The 26,447-nt window shown below is 37.4% G+C and overlaps 2 protein-coding genes across 3 annotated transcripts; both read left to right on the top strand.

Annotated features, from left to right (window-relative positions):
* Positions 1–1,150: 1,150 nt before the first annotated feature.
* Positions 1,151–13,217, top strand: psmg1 (proteasome (prosome, macropain) assembly chaperone 1). The gene is made up of 7 exons (XM_044371675.1): positions 1,151–1,371; positions 4,645–4,748; positions 7,409–7,554; positions 9,401–9,463; positions 9,852–10,050; positions 11,322–11,452; positions 13,061–13,217. The coding sequence occupies exons 1-7, from the start codon at positions 1,253–1,255 to the stop codon at positions 13,136–13,138; spliced, it is 840 nt and encodes a 279-aa protein (XP_044227610.1). The 5' UTR covers positions 1,151–1,252; the 3' UTR covers positions 13,139–13,217.
* A 2,380-nt stretch (positions 13,218–15,597) lies between these two features.
* On the top strand, positions 15,598–25,972 carry ccdc15 (coiled-coil domain containing 15). Of its 2 annotated transcripts, XM_044371700.1 has the most exons (11): positions 15,598–16,057; positions 17,652–17,795; positions 18,339–18,473; positions 19,927–20,043; positions 20,135–20,281; positions 22,727–22,846; positions 22,950–23,053; positions 23,438–23,632; positions 24,614–24,762; positions 24,876–24,950; positions 25,052–25,972. In XM_044371700.1, exons 1-10 carry the CDS (start codon positions 15,887–15,889, stop codon positions 24,920–24,922), a joined length of 1,329 nt encoding a protein of 442 aa, XP_044227635.1. In that variant the 5' UTR covers positions 15,598–15,886; the 3' UTR covers positions 24,923–24,950; positions 25,052–25,972. The 2 variants fall into 2 exon arrangements, with proteins under 2 accessions (XP_044227635.1, XP_044227634.1); XM_044371699.1 differs by having other exon boundaries at positions 15,600–16,057; positions 24,876–25,972.
* Positions 25,973–26,447: the final 475 nt, after the last annotated feature.

Here is a 26,447-nt window from a genome sequence, read left to right as displayed (position 1 = left end):
TGAATCCACTGGAGGGACACAGCCTTAAATCATTCATTGATTTAAGTGAGCAGCTCAGGCAGAAATATGTTGGACAGGCAGTACTCATGCATGCAGCCCTGGGCTTTGAGGTTCCTACTGGGATTGTAGGCAGCGACTAGTGTTAGGCTTGTCTTTGTGCAACAACGTGTTTGAGCTGCTCAGTTGAAGGTATTTCTGTGCATTTGAAATATTTAGTCAGATTTGTTGGGATTTTTTTTATCACAGAAAAGATACTTGAAGAGGAGGTTCACATTTTTTCAAGTCTGGTTTAACACAATACTCATATGCCTGTATGTACATTGAAATATTGATTTCTGTAATATTCTTCCTGTCAATACTGGCCTCATGTATCTCCACTGTAAGTGATGAGGGACAAAATCTACACTCCTCTTTCTGTGCAAAAATGCACTCTACAATTGATCTTAGAGCTCTGGTGATAAGTTGATTAATCAATTAATTAGTTGATTGAAGGAAAATTAGTTGATTAATTGTTTTTTAAGCAAAAATGCCAAATCTTTGGTGGTTCCAGCTTCTCAGATATGAGGATTGGCTGCATGTTTTTATCATATATGATAGTAAATTAAATATTTTGGAGTTTTTGACTGTTGGATGAATTGCAAAGAAACAAGCAATTTAAGGACATCACTTTTCACTTCTTTTTGATGTTTCGTAGATCAAACAATCGAGAAAATAATCTACAGATTAATTGGTAATGAAAATAATCGTTAACTACAGCTAATATGAGGCTTCAACAGTCTGAATCAGACAGATCAAGTGGGTGTCATCTAAAGTCACAGTATTTTTAGTGTAAAATCATCTTTGTGTTTACCTGGACAGTGTTTTCTTGCTGAGCTGAAATGTAGAAATAGACAGGAGGCGACTGACAACTCGTGTCATTCATATTGTTGTCGGGCAGACTTTAAAATGTGTGAACCCATCCTTTAAGATAATATGAAGTATGATTAAGCCTTGTCCACGCATAAATGTCACGGGTGCGGAGAATTGTATTTATTTCTTTATTTTAATTTTATGTATAATAATTTTGAGTAGAATTGAGTCTTATTTTTAATTCAATAGAAGGCGGTAATGCAACATTTTGGATGCAAACCGCCTCTAAAAACCAACGAAGAAGAAGAAGAAGCTGACAGGCGGAAGTGTGTCATAGCTGCTGGTCTACCGAACCGAGCTACTACTAACCAAACTTTCGTTTTGCTCTGGAAACACAGCGATTATGGCAACGTTTTTCGGTGAAGTTTTGTCTGTGTATTCTCGGGCTGTTGAGGAAGACGAAGAGGAACTTGATGAAAACGACGAAGATGAACAAATCCGTAGAGAACTGGAGCAAAAGAGGTAAATAACGTTAGCTAACTAGCATGGACACTGAAAATGATTAGGCAGAAAGCATGGAAGTGTTATTACTAATGTTACTTCCTAAATACACGCTAGCGAGTTGTACTACATCACTTGATAAATGTCAAACCACGCTTTCGATACATGTGGCAGAATAAACTATAGCTTCACTATAAGCTAGTTTCAGATTCACTGAATAGAAACCTCACTGTAGCTTTAACATGAACATTTTCAGTATTTATAAATAAATCAAACTCCTGTAAATCAGTGAAATTAGTTTGAAGAGGTAAGTATGTATGTGGCCTTCATCCTCGCATTTCTATCAAGTACTGTACTTATGTACAAATTTGAGGGACTTTCCATTTTATGTTACTTTATACTTCTACTCCACTTCATTTATTTGACAGCTTTGGTTACTGGTCAGATGAAGATTTGACACAATTGATAATATAACAAGCTTTTAAAATACAACACATTGTTAAAGATGAAACCAGTGGTTTCCAACCTTTTTGGCTTTTGACGTCTTACAAAAAGCAGTGTGTAGTCGGGGTCACATTTCAGATGTCAATGAGTTGTTAACAGCTCCACCAAATAGTGATTATTCCCTCTAAACTTCTCACATGCTTTCATTTCAATAAATGATCAAATACTTTATCAAAAATCAAAGATAAGAGGAAAAAGTCCAAAAATTGAAAACAGATTTGTGTATCAAAACCATTAATCATCTCAAGACCCCTCGTGGTGACCTTTTAGAGGGGCCCGACCCCTAGGTTGAGAACCACTGGACTAAACTAGCTAACTGTATATAAAGTAGTTGAAACTAGCTCCACCTCCAGCAGCTACAACAGTAACATGCTGCTCTAACACTGATGCTTCAGTATTAATAATCTAATGATGTCATATATAATAATATATTAGTCAGAGGGACCAAATTAGTATTTCTACTTTAATACATGTTGCTGCTAATATGTATGTACTTTCACTTAATTAGGATTTTTCATGCAGGACTTTTACTTGTAATGAACAGATCTGAATACTTCTTCCACCACCTGTGTGAACATCTGTCAGCTCTAGCTAACATGACACATGAAATAACAATGAAAAAAGGCAGCTAGTACTAGTAATACCAGTAATAATAACAGCACAGCAGCCTCCTCACATTAGTATTATTAAGTTGTATACTATTTAGTTTACCATCTAAATATACCAGACATTATACTGTGAATGCCAGAGATTTTGTAAGTACAGAATCTTGTAATATACAGGCACAACTTCACTCAAAAGAAACTGTAAATGCAGGATTTAGTGAGTATTATAGGGCTGCAACTAACAATTATTTTCATCATTGATTAATCTGTCAATTATTTTTTGATTAATCGATTAGTTGTTTGGTTCATAAAATGTGAGAAAAAGGTGAAAAATGTCAATCACTGTTTCCCAAAGCCCAAGGTGACGTCCTCAAATGTCTTGTATTGTCTCAACCAACAATCTACAACCCAAAGATGTTCAGTTTACTGTCATAGAGGACTAAAGAAACCAGAAAATATTCACATTCGAGAAACTGTAACCAGAGATTTTTTTCTTAAAAAAAAGAACCTCAAAACAATTAATTGATTACCAAAATAGTTGGCAATCAATCATGAAAGGAGACTTTAGATAGTTTATTTTAGTAACATTTCTTTCATTGAGTTACACACTGAAACTCTAAACACGTCAAACTTATCACCAAAGTATTGATCGGAGACCCTGACAAACGTTTATAAGGTTGCAATGAAAGATTACTGTCATTATTGATGCATTTGCTGATTTTGTTTGTTATTATTTTTTAATTTATTAATCATGTAGTCTATAAAATGTCAAAAAGAAGTGAAAATCCCCCATCACAACTTCCCAGAGCCAAAAGTGATATCCTCAGTGATGCTTGTTTTATCCAACCAACAGTCAAAAACCAAAAACTATTTAATTTACTATCATTTATGATAAAAACATGCAGCCAATCCTCTTATCTGAGGAGCTGAAACCTGCAAATATTTGACATTTTCAAAATAGTTGATGACTAATTTTCTTTTGATCGACTAATCATTTAATTGACTAATTGTTGCAGCTCTAAAATATTCTTTAAACAGCCTTGTAGCCACACTGTTATCAGTCATGGCAGTTGGTATTGTGCTGCAATGGTACATATTTCTAAACAACATTACCACTAACCAGTTGCTACACAGTTAGCCTGGCGCTTTTGGGGGCCCCTGGGTGTCTGGCGCCTTCGGCATCTGCCTGCTTTCTCCTCTTGGTAATCCAGTCTTGTTTACAGCTGTCAAATAAATGTGGTGGAGCAGGAACAACATTTCTCTCTGAAATGTAGCAGAGCAGAATTACAATGTAGCATAAAATGAAAATACTCAAAGTACAAGTATGGAGTTGCAACAATTAGTTGATTAATTGGCAGCTATTTTGATAAAAGAATAATCATTTGGCCTTTTTTTAAGGAAAAATACCAAATATTTACTGGTTGCAGTTTCTCAAATGTGAGTATTTGAAGCTTTTATATGTCATACATGATCGTAAACTGAATGTTTTTGTATTTTGGACTCTTGATCAGACAAAAAAGACTTTTGAAGACGTCATCTTGGGCTCTTAGACATCGTAACATTTTTCAAAAATTTATATATTTTAAAAACTATATATACAATTATTTTATATATAAAACTGATTCATCAAGAACATGATCATTAGATTAATTGATAATGAAAAATTGTACCTAAGTGCAATACTTGAGCAAATGTACACCACTTCTGAGGGGAGGGTTCTGGTTATTGTGGCAACACAGATTTATTTGAGTAGACAAAGATTGTGTTAATAATAAAGTATGAGGAAAAGTTGCAACATAAAACCATAAAAATCTTGTTTGAAATCTGCTCTAGAGGCCCACATGGAAATACCTGATGTAGTAATGGCGTTAGTCTCAAAAATGTCTCTTAGTCCAGATTATTTTGTACCACATCTCCGCTGCTTGTCTGTCCTCTCAGCTAGCTGCAGGTACTTGCATCCCACATGTCTGCAGAGTGCTGTACAGATGCTCTCGAAAGTGTATAATTTTCAAAGCTAGTATGTAAAAACTCAAGGCATAAATCTCAGCAGCTGGTCAGATAGTTGGTGTCGATTACCAGCCCTTTAAAAGTCACAAAGATATAATAGTTGTTCTGTGCTAATTTTAATTATAAAGTGTTTTCCAAAGCTGTTCCTCCTTTTCTAAACTTCATCACTTTTCAACAGGGAGGTTCAACTGCACTGGAGTCCTGAAGTCTCTGAGTCGCTGAGGTCCGGAAACAAGCTGCAGTGTTCAGACTTCGTCCTCGCCGTGGGACACAACGCTGCCAGTAAGTGACTTGCTGCCAGCAGTTTCCGAGAGTCACAACTCTTCTATATGCTTATGAGCCTTTCTAAGAGCACACCCGATATTATTACAGATCAAATGGAGCTTTTAATGATCCCCTTGAGGAAATAAGAGTCCAGCGACTGCTCAGAAATAAGGCAGTCAATTTCCAAGAACATTATTACATTGGCTTTTTAAGATGATAAGCTCAGTAATGAGGAAGCTGGATATTAACTCAATTTCTTCAACATAATGCTGCATTACATTTCATAACAAGTGCAGGCTCACGCATTCACCATTGCATTTTATATGAATCTTTGGGATGGTCCTTTCTGATCGGATTCTTTTAAATGGTCCCAGGCTGCACTCAGAGCTTGGTAAAACTGCTTTCTCCTTTCATGCACCTTGTAGCATGGAATGAGCTGCAAAATACCATTAACTTAGAAGCACTCCCTTTGTTGTACCCTTAAAAAGTCTTTTACAAACTGCCCTGAAGGAAATGTGTTGCTGTTTTATATAACATTGCCTTGAGGTGGATTGTGTTATGGTTAATGATGGTACGGCCTGTATGTTTTCTCTTCTTTTACTCTTTCTCTTGTTTAGCTTTTATGTATTTTATGTGTTCTATCATGTGAAATTGTTGCGAAACTGCTTACGCTGCCGTCTTGACTCCCTGGAAGAAGAGATCTTTTATCTCAATGGGACCTGGCTAAATAAAGGATAAATAAATAATTAAATTAAATAAATAATAATCTCTACAAAGCAACACACTTTTTACCAGATATAAACTACACATTTAGACACATAATCGATACCAACATAGATTAGTATCAACGAAAGCTCTTCATATTGAGATTTGCAGCGCTAATTAAATAAACTTGTCTTTTGATTTCTAGAGGGCTTTCTTAGCTACCATAGCTAGAAATCAGTTAGCTAAGCTACGAGCCCTACAGCAATTAAAATACTGGATCAGTATCCAGTCACACTGACCTACATGTTCATATGCAAATCAACGGACAGAAAATATGTTATCACCGTTGTGCAGTTTCTTTCATTTTGTAAAAACATAAACATGCTACCATCCCAGTTCACTTTTCTCAACACATACTAAAGAATTTCTATCTGCATCTATCTTCATAGTTACTCCACCCCAACGCAACGTTACTCAAACTGTTATTACTATGCGATGCACATCATTACAGTAGCTTTTGCCTTTTCTCAAATGCAATACAAAATTTCAATTTAGCTCTTCAGTGAACATGCTTCTTGTGTTGATCGTTTCTTCACGGAGCTTTGCTCTGAAGAAAACGGAAAACGATCTGGTTGTCTTTGCAACAGCAGCGCAAACAATAATACCATTTGGAAACGCAAATATTGCCAAAAATGGCAAATATTTGCTTGCTCCAGCTTTGCAAATTTGGAGATTTGATGCATTTCTCTGTTTTCATATCATTGTAAACTGATATCTTTGGGTTTTGGACTGTTGGCCGTACAAAACAAGACATTTGAAGACATCACTTTGGACTCTAGGAAAATATATTAACTGATTAATGAAAATAACTGTTAGTTGCAGTACTATTATCTGCCAATACAGAATACTGATCCGATACCAGTGATCTCTTTTTCCAAAACTTAACATCAGTATACCTCGCTGTGTCAAACTCATTGTGATAATTTTTATGTAACATAACTTGAGTCCAGGAATTGCTGTGGCTCTAAAACCTGAACCGGCTGCCCGGCATGACTGAATGTACTGCAACTGATATCAGAAACATTGAATTGTTTAATGGCATTGACAAAGAAACTGTAAGCTTAATTGTGATAAATAAACCCACTTGTCCAGGGCCTGCACCAAACAGAAGACAGAAAAAAATAGCAACCTTAAGTCAGTGAACAAAATTAACACCTTGTTTCTCATTTTTAAGTGAACAGAAATGTAAAATTAAGAATCTGTGGTTTAGGGGGAGTCGTGTGCTGTAACTGTTCTTATGTTCCCGTTCATGTTAAAGGTTAAACAGTGTATTTACCCAAATGTCGAATTATTCCTTTGAGCTGTTCAACTGTTTTTATGTTTTATATTTTTCCTCATGTATCTGATTTTGAGGAACTGTCTATTATTATGATTTTCTCCCGTGTGTCAGGACACCTTTGGTTTTTCTCTTGTGATGATTAGCGCTGTTGGCGCAGAGGTTTAATTTGTAGATGCACAGTTATAGAAACTCAGATCTGTCTCACAGCAGACGAAGCACAGCTGTTATCAGCAACACTAACAACAGCTCCATTTAGGTTCGTCGTTAAACCAACGGCCTGTGATACTGGAACACCTGCTGTAAATGCGATGCATCCGGCTGCAATTAATGATAGCACTTACACCTGTCTCAATGTCCGCTGTGAGAAAAGGTCAATAACTTTAATGTGGGAGCTCTGTTTGTATCTACAGAGATCATCTTTCATCCTCCAGGCTGGTTCCCTCTCATTGATAAAAACCTAGAATCGCCTGTGGGATATGAAACACAAATTCATTAAAACGTTAAAGTAGAACATGCTGTATATACATGCACCCAATAATGTCGACATGTTAAATGAGTGAAGTGTGAAAAGAAAAAAAAACTCCTGTCACACATGAGCTGTTGTTGAATACTGAGACGATCTGTCTCTTTGCAGGGTTTCTGTCAGTGTATGTTCTCACCTCTGCAAACTGGGACGCGGTGGGACACGCATCAGCTTGGAACGAGAGGAGCCGGCCACTAACTGGGCAAACCAACGAGGAGTCGGCATGTGTCTTCTACAGACACAAGGACAACCCATCAGTGAGTGACACACTGAGGAGAAACACCTGAGAATCACTTCAAAATGTGTCTGCTTGTAAATCAATGCCAGCGACAGTGCTGCTGTAAAGCAAATGTTTCACTTTAAGGAGTTTGCTCCTGGTTTTCAAGTTGCATATGGGTGACAAATTGAAGAAAAACCTGAATACATAAGTGGAGAAAGATAAGAAATGCTGATATATCCGGTAAAAATAGAAAGTAATAATACAAACAATAATATTTGGTTGAAGCTGTTCGTATGATAGCATCAATACGGTGCTTTTTCAGTTATCATCCCCCTTTACTTGCTTTGTAATTGTTCACATCTTGTCATAACTGATGTAATACAGCAGCATTTGCACCGTAATGCAATTCAAGAATAAAACATAAAACACCACTTTTGCTACAAAAGTTGGAAAGGAGGCAGTGACACGCAGGATTAATGAGCCACCACTAATCCGGCGACTCTTACATAAACTGTCAGAATACTGAGTTACAACCGACCGGTGTGATGTGAGTGGAGGTGTGTGTGTGCTGATTTTATAGCAGCCTGTTGTCATTTGCACGTGATTTAATCAAGATAAACATAGTGAACGACCGTGTGTGATAGCACCGCGCTGCTGAGGAAGCTCCAGATTTATCTCGCATGCAGTATCTGTTCTGCTGCCTTTCAGATGGCTGCAGGGATTTAATTAACTGAAGGTGAAGGTTGATACAGTAAAAAGCTGCTGTGGGGAACAGATACTGTAACGGTCATCAATTCACAGATCAGTGACACACATTTTTTATGCTGTTTTAAATGCATACACAGGTCAGAGACCATGTTTTTGTAAGTTTTTTTTCTGTAATGACATTGGACAGTAGAGAGGTGACAGAAAATGGAGGGCGAGAGAGGTTGAGTGACCTGCAACAAAGGTCCCTGGCCATAATTGAATCAGGGATATTGCAGTCATAGTACATATTGTACACGTCTTACACACCAGGGCGCCCCTTTGGTTGGAGAGTGTTGCATTAAATGATTTATTTACATTTTTAAGTTTGATTCCATCGTTGTGATTCATTTCCTTTTAAGTATTTAGTTTGCCCTCGTTGACAAAACAAAATCTCAACACCTCTCTTTGTGCTGCCTTATTTGAATTAGCCTCCTTTCGTGCACCACACTGGGCACAAAAATACCAGACAGGCAAAGCCAATGTCAAGGTCAGGATAATACCAAACTGTTGGAGCAATACTTTGCCGTAGTGCTGCTGTGAAAATAGAGCTCTATGTGTTCTTCCTTTAGTTTGTCATCCATCACTCTCAGTCCCGTCTCCGAGCACAGACATCTCTGCAAGTTTGTCAGAACCAATCTTAATTACTTAATTATTAATGATTTGGTGAGTCAGTTCACCACTTTAGTCCAGAGTGAAATTTAGTCAACTATGGGAAGGAAGGCCATGAAGTTTGGTCCAGACATTATTGGTTCCCCGACGATGAATTCTAATAACTTTGTTGATCCTCTGACGTTGCCTCTAGCACCGCCAGCAGGTCACAATGTCAAACTGTCCAATTCATTAGTTTATGACCGAATACCTGCAAAGATGATGTTCAAGACTCTTAGTCTTGTTTTTGTTTCTTTTTTATATAAATATGAAGTGAAGTTTCCACTCCACTGATGTCCAATCACACCATTCACACAGGAATGTTCTTGAAAATTGAGCTCTATATGTTGGTTCTTCCTTTAATTTGTCACCCATCAGTATATTACTGCTTCCCATCTTTGAGTAACTCTTCTGTGTCAGACAAATATACAATACTTTTAATACACAAATGTTGCATAAAATGTCTCTCACATTCCTCCTTTTTGAAGGTTTTGATATGCCAGTTGACCTGCTATATTGCAGAAGACCAGTTGTTCCAGTGGACGGAAAAGGTACATTTATACAACTAAATCAGTTTGATGGCACTGTGATTGAATTATTCTGGAAAGCAGAGGCGTTTAGAGCAGCTGCCCTTCCTCAGCCTGCAAACAGATAGCAGATTTACAACCATGCACAGGATTGTTTTCTGACATTGATGAAGCACAACAATCTAGTGACAGGAGGACTTCATTTGAATATATCAGCTTGACGTCTGTTGAACATGATTGTTAGTGTCGCTCACATAGACAAACTAATTTTTGTGTTATATACAGTAGATTTTTGTCCTACTTTTTTGTGAGATTACAGTGGTCAAAGTCAAACATGCAGGTATATTTCAGGATGATCAACATGGTAAAAGTGATGTGTTGGTCTGACTTTGTGTTTTTCTTTCTATTGTAGGTGTTTGACTGTCTGCAGTACAGAGAGCTTAATGTGACTGTGCTGTCAGACAGCTCTGTGGCTGATTACAAAGCGGCAGACTATCTGTCCAGCAGCTCTGTACCCTTCCTGCGCTCTCTCCACACTAGCGCTTTCAGTGGTCTGCCTGTCTGCCAGTCACTGGAGCAACCCAATATAATCACTGGAATTCCAGCTGCAGGTACTACTACACCTCCAGATGACTTGGGTGTCACTGGACAGGTTGATCTCTTCTCTCTCCTCAAACACACACACAAGCACAAAACTGTATTTTTTTTCCTCTCCTTTCCCTCGTACCGCCGCATACTGCTCTGCATGTTTAGTAGCATAAATGCCTCCTGAGATTTAATGTATTCCTGCAGAACAGCAGCTTCGTCCTTGCAGGTTAGAAAGGAAGCAGTCACACTAAACTTCACCCACAAATGGTGTCTGCAGTAAAGTAGAGTTACAATTAGCGATTCTAGCTGATGTGTTTATGTAGACAAGTTAAGCACAGCTTGCTAATTTTTATAAAGTGGACAGATTTTAGGAAAATATCTTACTGCAATTTAAACTGTGATTATATTTATATGAATTAAACTAGAAGACTTGTTTAATACATGTTATTTAGAAAGATAACTGTTTCTGTGATAATAGAATCAGGTAAAATAATGCAGTTGCATGTTATTGAGTCTACCGAGGGTTTATATTCAGTCACAAAATAAGTCAACTTCTAAAAAGAGGGGATGAAGTGAAAGATAACATTTTACTCAAGTTGACGTTAACTGTGCTCATTACTCCAAGTGCAATAAGTACTTTATAAGACCCCCTGTTCAACAAGCATAAACATGTAGAAAACTGCTTTGCTCACAGTTTCCCATCCACCACTGGTATGTTTTACACAACCACAGCACGCTGGTTAAGGTACCACAACATATATCCCGCATAGAAACTGAGAAACAACTATTTTATTTATATCAAATGAATCATCACAAAGTAAATGGAAGAGTGTAAAGATGAAAGCGTCATATGGGGGGACTCGTGTTAAGCCCTTGTGTCAGCTACAAATCCAATTTTTGCTAGTTTTGCTCCCGACCTCCTTTACGTGGACCGCCACATATTTAAGTGTCCTAAAGCGAGACACTGAACCTGAAGTGGGGAATAAATGTAAGTCACTTTGTACAAAGCTTCTGCCAAATGAATGAAATGTGGTGCCATTAGGCCCCTCTCCACTCACTGAGCACATAGTCCTGCATCCTGATTTGGTCACTTTGGTGCCAGGGCACTTAAGGACATCGAAACGAGACCGTCAAAACAAACAAACACATGTGGCATCAGGAAATAATCTGTGTCACTGAAGACTGACGGGTTACACTTATCATGTCAAACTGTCCCATCTTCATCGATTCTGATTATTTCATTACGCCGTCCTAAAATAATCTTACATTCTTCTTCTTTGTGCTATTTCATCAGTACTGAACCACTGCCAGGTTCACCGCATCGCCACTGTTGTTTACCAGTGTTACAGTGATGTCATCGGCCCTGACTCTGTCACCATGGAGACCTACAAGCCTGCACTAACCAAGCTTGGCAAGTCCATACAGGTGAGATGCTTTTCTTTTTATATCTGAGGGGGCTTTGGAAAGGTCAGAGTGGTGAGAGAGGGGAAGAGAACAGATGTTCCTCTCGTTTAAAATTTGTCAGATTTCTAAAGTAAATGAAGGATTCACACAAATGGCCAACGTCTTGAAAGTTTGTCAGCACTGAGTTGCACTTCTGGCAGCACCACAGTCGATGATCTTACTCCAACTGTTGACAGCTGATTGGGAAAAACACTCACTGTGACATCACCGGAGTAGGGCAAGTTTACACATTACTCATTGTAAAAGTAAATACATTATTTAACTCATACAAAAGTAAAGTGTTAATTTACTTTCATTACTTTATTTTTGTTACTCGGCTGTCAGCTCCGTCAAAGTTGCCTTTAAACAACTCAGAACCCTCCACATCCACACACTACGTCTTTTGTATTTAACACATGAAGACATAAAAAAGGAGACTTTGTGGTTTAACAAGCAGTCAGGAGACAGTTTGAAAGGATTTACTGACCATCCAACAGCTAGTGTTAGCGTAGCCTCAGTGACGGCACACAGCACTGCAGAAGTCCAAACCTCAGCTGCACGATTCACACACCCTCCAACTCTGAGCTAAACTAGCGTCACGTGACTCTTGAATGTAAATATCTCTGACCTTTGCTACTCTTAAAAAAATGTGTTAACTTTAATTTATTGTAATTTTTTTTTTAATGTGAGTTTACCACAACATACATGTACTTTGTGTCTGTGCAAATGGCAGTAAAGTGTCTTAAATCTTGAATGAATCTTGAATAAGACAACTTTGGAATTACCACGAGCTGCATTTCTCCTCCTCTGGAGCAGTAATCTGTCAGCTGAACGCAGAGACCACACTTATATCAACCCTCCGTTAATCCCACTAAGACAGCGACAACGCCGACCACCAAGTAACAGTAAAATTAACGGATCAGTAACTGTAATTTAATCACTGAATTTCACATTTTAATCCCTTACACTACTCGTTACTGAAAAAAGAAATTACATTACAGTAATGTTACTGTTACGGAGTAATGTGTTACTGATCAACACTGGTCACCACAGACTGAGCTGCGGCCACAACTGCAACAAACTTTGACGCTAAGTGCGTTTCAATAATCATTTGTCATGCCCTCCTTCACTTCCCCTTGGCATTTGATATTATATAGCACTATAACTTACATTAATGAGCGAGGGTCAGGGTCCGAGGGGAGTGGAAGATTTCAAATGGAGTGCACTTGCTCTCATCTGCAGACTCCACCAGAACTACTGAAAGATGAATTTGTGAAGGAGACATTTGTCTAACTGCCTGAAAGCGGCCATTACTTCTTGTTATGTATCAGTTAATGTCGATGAGGAGACAGCATTATCAGCGAATGATTGCAATATTCATTAGTGTCTTCAATATCATTAAAATAAATTACATTTATATTGCACTTTGAACAAAGTTAAAGGAGTTTAAATCATATTTTAACGTCACTCAACATGACGACAGGGAGTCCTCTGAGTAAAAATAAACGAGAGCATGTTAAACTGCTATTAAAATACATATGAATTGTTTTCCTGAATTGTAAAATTTCACTCTCCTACTTCTCTCCTCAGTTGGATCCGTCTCCGAGCACAGACGTCCTCCGCAAGTTTGTCAGAAGCACCGACATTCAGAGTAATCTTTATATCTGAAAATGTTGCTCGCTGTGCAATCTAGTTCTATTTTCCTTTAGTAAAATACTGTCTTTTTTTAATAAAAAAGTAAAGAAAACCTTTGTAGTGTTGTGATTTATGTATATTATCATCTGTCCAACGATGAGGGCCTGTGCCCCATTAGTTTCCAAAGGAAGGACATTGTACAATTTGGAATTTATTAATGAATGAATCAAATGTGTACTGAGAGGCCGACGGCGCTCCTTCATCATACATCATACCTCTGTGAACGTCTCCCCTCTTTTCTCTACATAGATGTGTGTGCCCTTACAAAATTACAGGTTAGCAAGTTGTCAGGTGAGTTAATGTACAAGGACACACAGATTCTAGTAGGGTTCATGTGGAAGGTTAACGTGGCTAAAAAATACAAGCGATGACTTAATGCCACATTTGGAACTACTTGAAATTCACATTACGTCATCTGTTTACATCCTCGCTGCTTCGTGAATAAAAGATGAATTTTTCCAGCGATGCCAATGTCTGTCAGTCGCTTTGTCCAAGAGTAAAATATTGTAAAATATTATGATTTGCTATGAAATTTGGTACAGACATTCTTGGTGCCTTAGGTAAATAATAAAACTCAATAAACCTTTGTTTAAATGTCAGTCGTTTTATGATTTGGTGGGTCAGTTTATCACTTTTGTCTAGAATGAAATGTAGTAAAATATGGAAGGACTGCCATGAAATTTGATCCAGACATTATTGATGCCCAGAGGATGAGTTGTAATTACTTTTTCGATCCCCTTCCTGTGTCTCTAGCACCACATGCAGGTCAAAATTTGAATTTGTCTCAATACATTGGTCAAAAATACCTGCAAAACTGACATTTGTTTCAGTTTCTTTTTGAAATTAAACTGCACACAGGACTGTTTTTATATGACTGACTAATATCTTCAGAGGATGAGTCCCATGAAAACTATAAAAAAAAAACCACAAACAATGAATGGATCCTTCTAACACGTACTGTCTGTATTGCCAAAGCCTGATATAGTTTATTCCTTTGTGCCAGCTTGAGTTGAATTATCGCCCAAAGACTATTAAAAACACTTAAATGAGTCACACTGGTGTATTCAAACATCCAGACATGTTCGTTTATTACCATGAACTATAGTTAATTTTGAGTAAATCCCATTTACACTTTCCTGCTATTATAAATACTCCATAGAGCAACAAATGTGTTTTCATCTGCACCTGAAAATAGTCCAGACCAAGTATATTATTTATTCTTGTTTAATTAGCATTTGTTAAAAACTACAGTGTCTTGCTGTTTTAGGAAATCACCTTTTCACTTGCAAGTGAAAATGTGTTGCCCGTTAGTGATATTCAAGGATAAATTCAGCATATAAATGATGATTTTATCAGCGTAAATACTGTATATTTTAGTTGTGTTTATGTTCGTGCTCCCACTGATCTCCAGTCAGCTGATGATGATATTGTGGAAACAATGAATCTAGAAAAAGAAAGTAAAAGCTAAAACAAAGAATTATTTTAAAAATTATGGATGGATGGATTAAATGATTTATATTCCTTCCTTCACATTTGGCACGATGCATTTTCGCATTGTCAAGTTTTATTATATTTTTAATTTTTTTTTAAAATATATTTTTATTAACCCACCACCACACTGGGGGACATAATTTTTCTAATCTTTTTTTTGTTTGTTTGTTTTACTTTTTTACAAAAACATCACAGGACATTACATTTGTCTCCCAGCTTCTCCCATATACTCTCAATTACAATCACAAATTTATCACAATTTTATATTCAAGACCTACACATCAAGATCAACATTACAGAAATAAACAGAAATAAAACAAAAAAAAGAGGAAAGTCCAAGGTGCGCATAAAAAAATAATGGTTGTACATTCAACATTAAGACGAAACAAAGGAATTCATTAAATGTTCCTACCTATATTAAATATAAATACTCCTCAAGTGGGCAAAAACATCCTCTAGTATTCACCCAACCTGTTGTCTAAGTTATGAGCCATTTTTTTTCCATCTTAATTTGTTTTATAGCCTCATTAACCCCCCTGAAGGGATGGCAAACTACTTTCAACCTGTTTTTGTAGTATTGAGTATGGCAGTCTTTTATTGCTTATTATTTGTTTGTTTTGTGCTGTTTTATGGTCTTATTTTTAACTATTTCACTCTTGTGAAGCACTTTGTGACCTTGCTCTGTGAAAGGTGCTATCCTAAATAAACTTTACTTGCTTATTATCACTTTTTTGTAATAATACACAGAATAAGAACCAAATTGCATTGTCAAATAGAAATTTAAAGGGATTTTTTGGCATGAACATAACCAGAAACAGTATTGCCAAAGCACAGCACTTTATGAATGCTGTCATTAATTAACAATACATTTCAGAAAGAAATAAAAATATATATTTATAGGCTTTAATGGTTATTCGCAGTGTCTCCTCCTGTCCAGTAGGGAGCAGTAATGCGACAGTGAGCCGTTTGTCAAACTCCAGAAACAAAAAGAAGATAAGTCGGCGAAACTCAAACAAACCTGTTGGTGTTACTGTCCACAACAAATAAATAGAGATTTTTCTCCTGTTTTTCCATTTCTTATCATCCATATAGGCAGCGAAGCAACATATCGAGCTGATACAGTCGTTAATAATGCTGTCGTGAATTTATTATCACTCCAAACTGGAAGCGAGACGATATATTTAGCGGTGAATTAGCAACACTGTAACGAGCCGTTTAACGACGCTACCGATGAGTGCTAGCCGGGTTACAGCGTCCACGAAGGGCAGGAGGAAAGCTGCTCTCACCCGGACCAAGGAGCACCGACCCTCCGGATCCAACAAGGTGCTGGCCGAGAGGAACCAGGCGGTGGTGGCGGTGGGAGCCTGGGTGGAGGGCGGACAAGACTTCGAGGATCCGTCTGTGAGTGACTGAGCAGCAACATCAACCTGTCGACCGTTGGAAGAAGTACTCAGATCAGTTACTGAAGTAAAAGTACTAATACAACAATGTAAAAATACTCCATTACAAGTAAAAGTCCTGCATGAAAACCCTACTACAGTAAAAGTAACTTACATAAGTACTATCAGCTTCATGTAGTTAAAGTATTAAAGTAGTGGTTTGGTCCCTCTGACTGATATGTTATTATATATGACATCATCAGGGCTTGATCCCCGGTAAGCGCGTGCATTAAGGCGCCATCGATGAAGATGATGATGATTAAAAGTTCAGTTGATTGAGTATATTCACATGTTTTATTATTTATATTGTATTATTTATATTATATATTATTATTATTATTATATTTTATTATTTATTTATTATTTTAGAGTTTAGAGTAAGATTACATTTATGTTTCTAGTAAAACAATACATGAAACATCATCGTGGCATGTCTTGATAAACCTTACAGTGAAGATGTTAATAAATGAATAAGAAATAAGGTCATTAAAGATTTTTAATTACAAAAGTTCTGATCAGTCAGGAATAGGTGTGGTTTTAAATATTAATCGCTATTTACAGACTGGGATACAGTCTATGGATAAAACGCATAAGAAGCCTTATTCTACAATAATTCACTTTATGTTCAGGTGGGCAAACTCATTAAAATATGCAATCACTAAGATCAGTGTATAAGATGAAATAGTGGCATTAGAATGTGCCAGAGGCCACCAAATTTAGGCATAAGATGTAAGAAAATTGGTGAAACATGTTTCCCAAAACCCAAGATGACTTTGACAAATTTCTTGTTTTATCCCGCCCAACAGTCCACAACACAAAGATGTTCAGTTTACTGTCACAGCAGTCTAAAAAAAACAGAAAATATTCACATCTGAGTAGCTGGAATCAGATCATTTGGACATTTATTCTTAAGAACTGACTCCAAATGATTAATCAATTATCAAAATAGTTGCTGATTAATTTAAAAGTCAACAACTAATCTATTAATCAACTAATCGGTGCAGCTCCAGACCAGACAGCCGGCATATTTTGATAATAAGGGATGAGTTTTGCTAAGTTTAATCCTTGTTTTGTTCACTCCAGTGCTGTATGTGTAAAATTAATAACTGCAAAATCATCTTTTCATGGGTTTTGTTGACACTGACAAAAATATAGAATATCATGAGCCTTATTCTTTAAGTTTCCAATGAGTTTTTTTTTTTTTTAAGATTTAGAAATATATCCTTTTACACACAGTACCAGTCAAAAGTTTGTGTCCTGACTTTTGACTGGTACCAATTGAATGATGCAGCCATAAAAACAGAGTCTTTAGTTTGAATATTTCACTCATTGTAAACATCTTACATCTCAGACGATGGTTTGGAACAAGGTGATACACAAATACTGTCATATATAGCATGACATAAGATGATTTTAACAACCTTAAAGTGGCTTGAGGGAAAATGGGGAAAACTGCAAACAAGCTGCTCAATCTGCACAGGGAGCTGAAATGTGTTGCAGTATTGGTCTCTCTTTATCTAAAGTGGTCCAAACAGTCTTCTCATGTCTTTGCTCAGGAGCTGGCTTTGCTAACTGATGAGATCCAGACAGAGAAGAGGAGGGAGAACGAAGAGAGCCTACGAAGATTTCAAGATGAAGTGCGCCACCGTGTGGCACAAGTCAGCAAGAAGCGACAGCAGCTTCAAAAAACAGACTCAGTGGTAAAAATAACGTTATTTTGACTGAAGGTGAAGTATGAATGAGATAGTGTTAAGCACAAGAAACTGATCAAAGGAGAGGGATGATTTGAATATAATAATTGTATTGCATGAAACTAGGGCTGCAACTAACAAGTATTTTCCTTATCAGCAATTTCCTGTGATTAATTATTTAAAGTTTCATACATTTGTGAAAAAAGATATCACAATTCTCTATTTCTTTAAAACTGTAAATCTAAAACTGTGAGATATTCAATTTACAGAGAAAAGCAACAAATCTTCACAATTAAGAAAATCTTACCAAATAGTGTTAGGCATTTTTTCTTTATAAATGAGTCAGGTAATAAGTTATCAAAATAGTTCAACTGATTAATCAATTAATTGGCTACTTGTTTTGGCTCTACATGAAGCCGCTGCTGCAAAGGTACATATCTTACGAACATGTTCATCAAGGTGATAGTAAAGGGTTGCTGGGCCCTCTCGTTGCCTGCTGCCGCTGTTGCTCCTGATGACTGACACACTCATTGTAAAACTGTGTGTGTCCAGGTGAAACCTGACCGGAGAATCCCGCAGCAGCATCATGTCTGGACCCAGCATGTTTCTGCTGGCAAGAAGCTGACGTTTGCCTCTCCTCAGAAGGAAAAACGCATTTCCAGGGTGATGGAGAGGAGCCCCCAGGAGGTGAGATTTGTTACGATTACACAACATAAGTGAATAATAAATTATTCATTTTAGCCAAGTCATATCATGTTTTGTTTGTTGGTGCCCCACATATTTAAATTAGAAAATTGGATCAACAATGGAACAATGTGACTGAAATCAATATCGCAATATACACTAAATGATCAAAAGTATGTGGACACATTCTACTGTGTACTTTTTGTCTAGTGTTGTTTTTTATGGTTTGGGATAAACCTGTTAGTTCCAATGAAGGGAAATCTTGTAGGAGCTGAGAGTTTCATTTGTGGGAGTGGAGCAAGAGTCAGTTTTTGCTCGATCAGACCCACAGTAGCTCATACAATGTGCTGTCTGACCACATCGGAAATCAAAAGTGTATACAGCTGCTCCGAATGGCTGCACATTCAAAGGCAAAGCGAAAGGTCGGCTGTTATAGAGAAGAGGAAGATACAATATAGTTAAAATATGGGGATAATGAAGCATAATTTCAGACTGTCTGAATAGTGTTTCAATCAGTTGTTCATATGAAAAGTAACAGATAGTCGAGTCAAGATTGAAAAATGGCGATACACAATCAAATGTTGGAAAGGTGTCCAACGTCGCCTTAGTGTTACAGCACACAGTGATATTCTGACAATAATGAGCTTCCAACTTTGCAACAGTTTTGGGAATGTTCTTTCCTGTTTCAACATGATAATGCCCACTTACACAGAGTGAGGTCCATAAAGAAATGTTTTCCCCAGTTTGGTATGGAAGAACTTGACCTCAACCGACTGTGAGCCAGGCATTATCATCCAACATCAGTGGCTGACCTCATTAATGCTCTTGTGGCTGAACGGGAGAAAAGATTAATGCCATCGGTTTTGGGATGACATGTACATCAATCATGTATGCTTGTCAAATTTGCCTCAGAAATGTCAAAGTTTAAAGTCAATGTAGAAACAGTGTCTCCATTACATAGTGTGTCTACCAGCCTCCTTCTATGCAAAAATGTTTTTAAAAGTTTATCTGAAGCTAATATGAAGAGTCAGCCATCAAAATGAGTCAAATCAAGTTGATATCTTTCAACGTTACAGTCTTTTTAGTGCCAAAGTCCCTCTTTTTGTTACTATACTTCCACTGCAGCTCAACAGGGAAACACAAAGAGGGAATTTAATGCTAAAAAGACTAAATGTGACAGATATCCACAGCAACAAAACCCAGTTTCAGTGTTCACTTGAAAATTTGTGAACCGATCTTGGATCCAGAAAGACTTTAAAGGTCTGTACTGCTGTCTCAAACATGTCCTCTGTTGTCTCTTCGTAATGTGAAGAAGGCCATTTGGGTCATCTTGTCTTCATTAGTTTGTTGTGTGGAAACAGTGTGTTGCTCCTGGCTGTCAGTATGATTGCATTGTTTCCTTGTGTGACTGATAAAATAATGTGACAATGATACATTTATTTACATGATTTTCCAGTCCAGTGAAGGTATGAGGCAGGTCAGACTCAGACTGGCTGCCTGCCGGATGATCCCACATGGGGAAATGACGTCAGACCTTCCTGGTGGCGAATGGAACATCTCTCCAAGCAAACATGTGAGTGTCTGTGTCTCACACTTGTTCCTCTTTTTTAGTTCCTATAATCGTTGAGAATTTTGATAAAATAATTTTCCTCTGCACCAAACAGAAAGCTGAATCTCATGTGCCAAGAGCAGAGCAAGAAGTGGAAGAGGAGGAGGAGGAGGAAGAGGGAGAAGATCTGCTCTTCACCAGTCAACATGAATGTCCCCTCGTTCAGCAGAACATCAGCAGTAGCACCTTTCATCACGGTTTGGTCTGTGTGCCATTTTAATGGCTTTCTGCATTCAAGTTTTTTTTTTTATCTCATAATCATTTAGGATGCATGATACCTATTTAGGTACATATTTACTCATCATTTCAGGGACCATCTCAGCCAATAGATTAATTTCACTGCAATTGCATTGTGTCTCAGATGGAATACATTGAATACATTATTTTTTATTCATATTCTACGTATCCATATAGCGGTTTAAACAGATGTGAAAGGCATCTAAATTTTTGCAGTAAAAGGAGTTTTCTTGTTTTTTCCCCCCACCTGATTTACACAATTTGCCTCAAACTTTCACACCTTCTCTTCAGAATCGTATTTCAGTCAAATGGGAACACACAGAAACATTTTTCTGAGATGTTCAGAAAATTAGCTTTGACATCATATAAAAATAGGTACTCTGTGTAACTTCAGATCTCTCCTCATAATCCTCAAACAATAGGTGAAAAAACAGGGCTCAAGTGTAGGTGGGCTCTATGGCACATTATACTTCCTGTTTACATCTCCCAAAGCATTATGGGACTCTGGTGACACATTAGGGCTGAGCAATTAATCAAATTTTATTTTCACTTATGATTTTGGCTTCCAACGATTATGAAAACAAGATAATCGAGATAAAACAATCATTCTGTTTCACAATGATGGTCTCATTTTGTCTTGTGTTATAAATCCAGTGCACCCCTTTCCTTTACAGCGGTGCGCTCTCACCCCTCCCTAAAAGCCCAAACTCACTCATTGAGAATCCACATAGTAAGCGAGACGTGAACAACGCGTTCAATCCCTTTAATCCACACCAACTCTGACCTGTGTTCAGCGTCTCTGTCCACAGAAGCAGCCGTCAGTCAGTTGCAGTTGAGAGAACTGCGAACGGACAAACTGCCTTCACCAGGCTGACTGACAGCAGAAATTTACTCAACCATAACAGTTTTCATGTCGGCTCCACAGGAAGAAATCAACACTGTTTGTATTTATTGATTCATTGATTTTATTTCCTCGCCCATCGTAGCAAGCGAGGGGAATCTGCCTGTAATGAAACAGGCAGCTCACAGACAGACTGGGAGCCTTGATCAATCAACGTAGATACCGTTACTAAGTTCAAAACACATATACAGCAGGATATTTGTGTGATTTAAACAGCTGTCTGTGCAGATTATGCTTAAAAAAATCATAATTGTGTAGTACCACTTAAGGCCAAATGAGGGCATTTCTGAGTAGTCCAACCTATTCTCATGACATTTATATTTATGACATACCTAGCTAACATGTGTAGTTACAACCATCACAAAACCTAAACTACAGTGTCTAACAGTGGCCCTCATCAATTTATAAACCCAAACATTTAAAACCTCATCACTGCGTTATAAAGCAGCTGGCAGTGTAAATACTGGTGGGAAACTGGGGAAGTTCCATTATTCCAGAGTGTATATTGTGTTGTTACACTTCCCCTTATGACTGATGACATGTATGAAGTGTACACGGTTAATGATAAATATATCTGGTCAACTTCCATTTCCCTCTTAGGCATTGTGATTCACAACATGTCCAGTTTATGGCTGGCTTCTTCTATCTACACTATAACCTTTAGGCAGATTTTTTCATCCCGTGTCGTTTTAGCCAGGAAATGGAAACAGGATTTTAGGCCTTAACCTAAATGTGATCTCCAGTCATAATGATTTATTGTGCAACTTCTAGAATCAGTTGGTTGCACCAGTGATGATTTTAGATGTGCCAGTAAAGGAAACAATCAGCTGTTTTGTGTTTTACATTTGTACTTAAGTCAGATTAATAATATTTTTTGCAGCTCCACCTGACATAAATTATTACTTCTCTACAAGGACTGACAGTTCCAAGCCCCACAGTTCAGGACAAAAAATCCCTCAAAACATATATTTCATAGTCATGGATTATAATAAATGTGGCAAATATAACATCTCATTTGAATTATTAGTATGGTTATTGCATTACTATTATGTGTTTACAAATAAACACATTTCACCGTTTTGTTTTGTTTTTAGGTTATCTTATTTTTATTGCATCATACAACAATATCATCAGTCACAGGCCTGTGCTGTTAATGAGAGTGACAAAATATTTTTAAAAAAAGGATACAAAATAAAGTAATTGGTACTTTGCACACAAAAAATATCTTAAAAAGGACACATTTTACAGACTTGTATACATTATCCCTTATACTACTTTACTAGTAGTACTTTATTAAAGCAAATCTACTCATGATATATTGGAGATGTACTGGGATTTGATGTGTTCACAGCACGTAATTTTGTGGTGTTTAAATGTTAGAATTTAAAACTTCATGACTGCGCTGTAGTTATTGATTAATTATGTTGCTGGCAGCTTAGTATCTACAGTATATAGTTGAGGGGGTTAGTCATCCATCAAACTCTACTGACTCTGTTCTATATATTTCAGGTGAGTGGACGTGACTTGTGGGATACGGACCTATCACAACCTGATCCTGGTTCCAAGTCCAACCTCAGAGAACCACAGGTCCTGTGGCCTCTGACTGACCAAGAGGAACTGAAAAGACAGGTAGACATCACACATGAGCATGAACCTTTGACTCCTGAAGTGACCGTAAGCAGTTTGAACCCTGTCTTGCTACATGTTAAAAACTACATGTCTCTCTCTGCAGCGTCAGTCTCAGTTCCTGATGCACCGCCGGCTGTTCATGAACATCGAGAGAGAGCAAGTGAAGGAGAACAAACAGCACAGGAAACACCTGAAGAGGACGGCAAGGTGGCGCAACCACAGAATTTTCTCATGCATCACTTCCTCTTATTGCTTTGAATGTTTTATCAAAGTCATGGCTTTGAGAGATTATTTTGAAATGTGTACATGAAGCAGTAGTAGAAGTAGAAGAAGTATTCACTGTAGAAAAAAATATTGAAACGCCAATAGATTTAATTATTTTGCATGCAATTTAAACCATTTTAAATGCATTTAAAAAGAGGAAGTCATTATAAATTAATAAAAGTAAAACAGTAATGATGCATATATAATGAATTCAACCATATTTTAGATAAGCAATCAATCTGTGTTTTTGAACATATTATACTTACAGATTGTTTAGCCTTGGTCTAAATGAAAATCTCCCCTGTAATTTCCCCGTCTTCATCAAAGGATCAAAGCAGAGAAAGAACAGATACGTCTGGAGGAAGAAAGAAAGTTGGAGAGAGCGAGGCAGCTCGCGGAGGCCCAACAGAAGCTGGAGGAGAGAGAGCTTCTGATTCTGGAGCGACTGAAACTTGAGGAGGAGGAGAGAGTGGTGGAACTGGAGAGGAGAAAAAGAGAGGAGAAAGGGAAAGTAGCTGCAAGGTAATTCACAGAGATTCATTCACCAAAATGTAGCGGTGTAGTTACTGCCATCGCGTAGATGCAAAATATGATCAGACAGGAGGTAATACAGGTTTTACACAAAGGAGAAAAATACATTTTGTTTGTAACATCTCTTTGAAAGATGCACTTCAAGGGTGCTTTGACATCAAACCTGTTTGGTTCGGTTTAATCAGACTCTGTTGTGTTTGTCCGTTTGATTCGGTTGTTTTGGGCTGGTGTGAAAGCTGTCAGTCGAACTCAGGCGCAGACTAAACAGTCAGGCTGGTACCTGAAAAGAAGGGTCTCTCTTTCCAGAACCAAGTGGTGCAGTTTGTTTGTGGCATGAAGTCAAAACAGACCACAAGACTGTGAGAGTAGCATGAATTCAAAAGCTGAACTACTATTAAATCATCTGCGGATAATGAGCTGTTAGCACAAGACCATTTGGTAAACATACTATATGTGAGAAGAGGTCCAAAAATTCCTGGAATTGTTTAAAAAAAACTGTCATTATAAATCATTCGGTGGTGGAAAAGAGTGAAATATGGCGACCATACAGTAACTACACCCATAATATTAAGGTACAAAATGTGTCTTTCTTGTTCCGTTTATATGCATTTGTCATCGTTTATGTACAATATGAAAGTTAAAGTCTCAACTAACAATCCTCATAATCGGTTATTTCTTTAGGAGGTCTTTATGAACATCAGATAAGATAAATAAATATGTCAGGTTCAGAATATTATTTCCTTTTCTGGATCCATGTAGCGCTGCTGATGCAGGCTGACATCACCAAAACTGTCCAATCAATGAGTTACATGTCAGTCCATATGACTTAAAGTTTATAGCTCAGTCTTTATCATTTATTTGCCTTGGTCTGGACCAAACAAACCAAACTGCATGTGCACTCTAAAAAAGTGATTTAGTGAAGCTGAAGCCGCCCTGATAAAACAAACTGATAAACAACTCAACTCTCTGCAGGTTCATTGAGGCTCTGAGAGCTCAGATGAAGGAGCGACTGTCTCAGGAGAAGCTAGAGCTCCCTCCTCTCTGCTGCTGTGCGTCCTCTTTCTGGGATTCCCACCCCGACACCTGTGCTAACAACTGTGTCTTCCACAACAATCCCAAAGGTACTTACTGCCATCTGCCTCACTCTCTACACACACTCCCACTGAGCTTCAGTTGAACTATAAATGAGATCATTAATAAACACTGTTAATAGAAATATTTGTCTCTTCCACAGCATATGCCCAGGCATTACATTCAGCAATGCTGAGTTTGGATTGTTAACAAAGGAAGATGATGAGCTGCAGTGGAGGTTGTCCAGTAGAAACAGGCTCATTGCTCACTGTTTTTGAAGGAACAATCCAACATTTTTTGAAATACAGAGTAAGTTGTATCCCTGTCTGTCCTCTACAGAGATCAGTCCAGGAAATGTTTAGCCTCCAGACTAAAATATTTCAACAACTACTGGATGGATTGCTGTGAAATGTTGTACAGACATTCATGTTCCCCTCAGGATGAATCCAAATGACTCTGGTGATACACTGACTTTTCATCTACCACCGTCATCAAGTCAGTAGGTTTTCACTCCAGTGATGAATTTCAACATCTACGATGAATCTGCAAAAACCTTTGCATTTGTGGTTAAGAGTGAAACATCTGTTAAAATGTTGTTGGATTGCCATGAAATTTGGTACAGACATTCATGTTCCTTTCAGGGTGAATTGTAATGACTTTTCTGGTAGTGTAGGATCACTACATCATCAGGTCAAAATTTCACTTTGTCCAATACTTTGGTTTATGATCAAAGTCCTGCACGACTAATGAGATTACCATCAGCACTAATTAGCGAATGTTAGCATACTAACATGCTAAACAAAGATGGTGAACACAGTAAATGTTACACCTGCTAAACATCAACATGTTGGCATTAGCATTTAGCTCAAAGCACCACTGTGCCTAAGTACAGCCTAACAGGGCTCACAGTGTAGCTGCAGACTCTTTGTTGTGTTCTATTTGTGAAAACTGAGCCTTTATATGCTATTTGACATTTTGACTATTTTATAAAACCACACTGTACTTTACCTGTTATATCATTATTATTATTATTACCGGCATTATTTAAGTATAATTAATGGATTTCTCTCTATATGTAATTAGTGAAGTGGTTTTTACATGATTAATAAAGCATCAGGGAAGTCAATACATGTGTACATGTGCTTTTGAGAACCTGTTTGTTGTGTAATCGCTCACCGTGTTGTAAAGATCTGATCTGGTCATGTCAATTTTCTTCAGGGCTGTATTTGAAAAAAATAATAATAAAAAAGACTGATCTCTGACAGGTTAATTAAGTATATCATCCCATACACACCCACTGGTGTTATCCAAAAGTGTTACATGTGACATTGTATTTTAATTTCTAAATTACTGTGTAATCTGTCATAGTATCTTCATGCATAAAACATGTTTATTTTTCAAAGTGAATAATCTCTGTTGAGATACCTAAATTTGTTTTCTAAATGGTTATAGTCCATTTGTATTAATTTTAATTCCCTCTCTGGTGCCATACACTACATAATGATTACATTGTAGCAAAATTTACATATTTTAATGTTTTAATGTGTGAAACATTTGCTCATTTGAAATTTGAAACCTGATTTTTAAAGTTATGGGTTAAGTTTCCTCTGTTCATTACACTGGTATGAAAATCACTCATCTCTCCTTTTAGTGAGATAGGTCACCTATTATGTAATTTACTGTTTTGTGGTAATGTAATTGAATACTACATTGCCATACACTAATGTATTTAAAA

Source organism: Thunnus albacares, chromosome 13, assembly GCF_914725855.1.
Source record: "Thunnus albacares chromosome 13, fThuAlb1.1, whole genome shotgun sequence".
NCBI lineage: Eukaryota > Metazoa > Chordata > Actinopteri > Scombriformes > Scombridae > Thunnus > Thunnus albacares.
The sequence above is the reverse complement of the archived record's forward strand: the minus strand, read 5'-3'. Positions and strand labels throughout refer to the sequence as shown.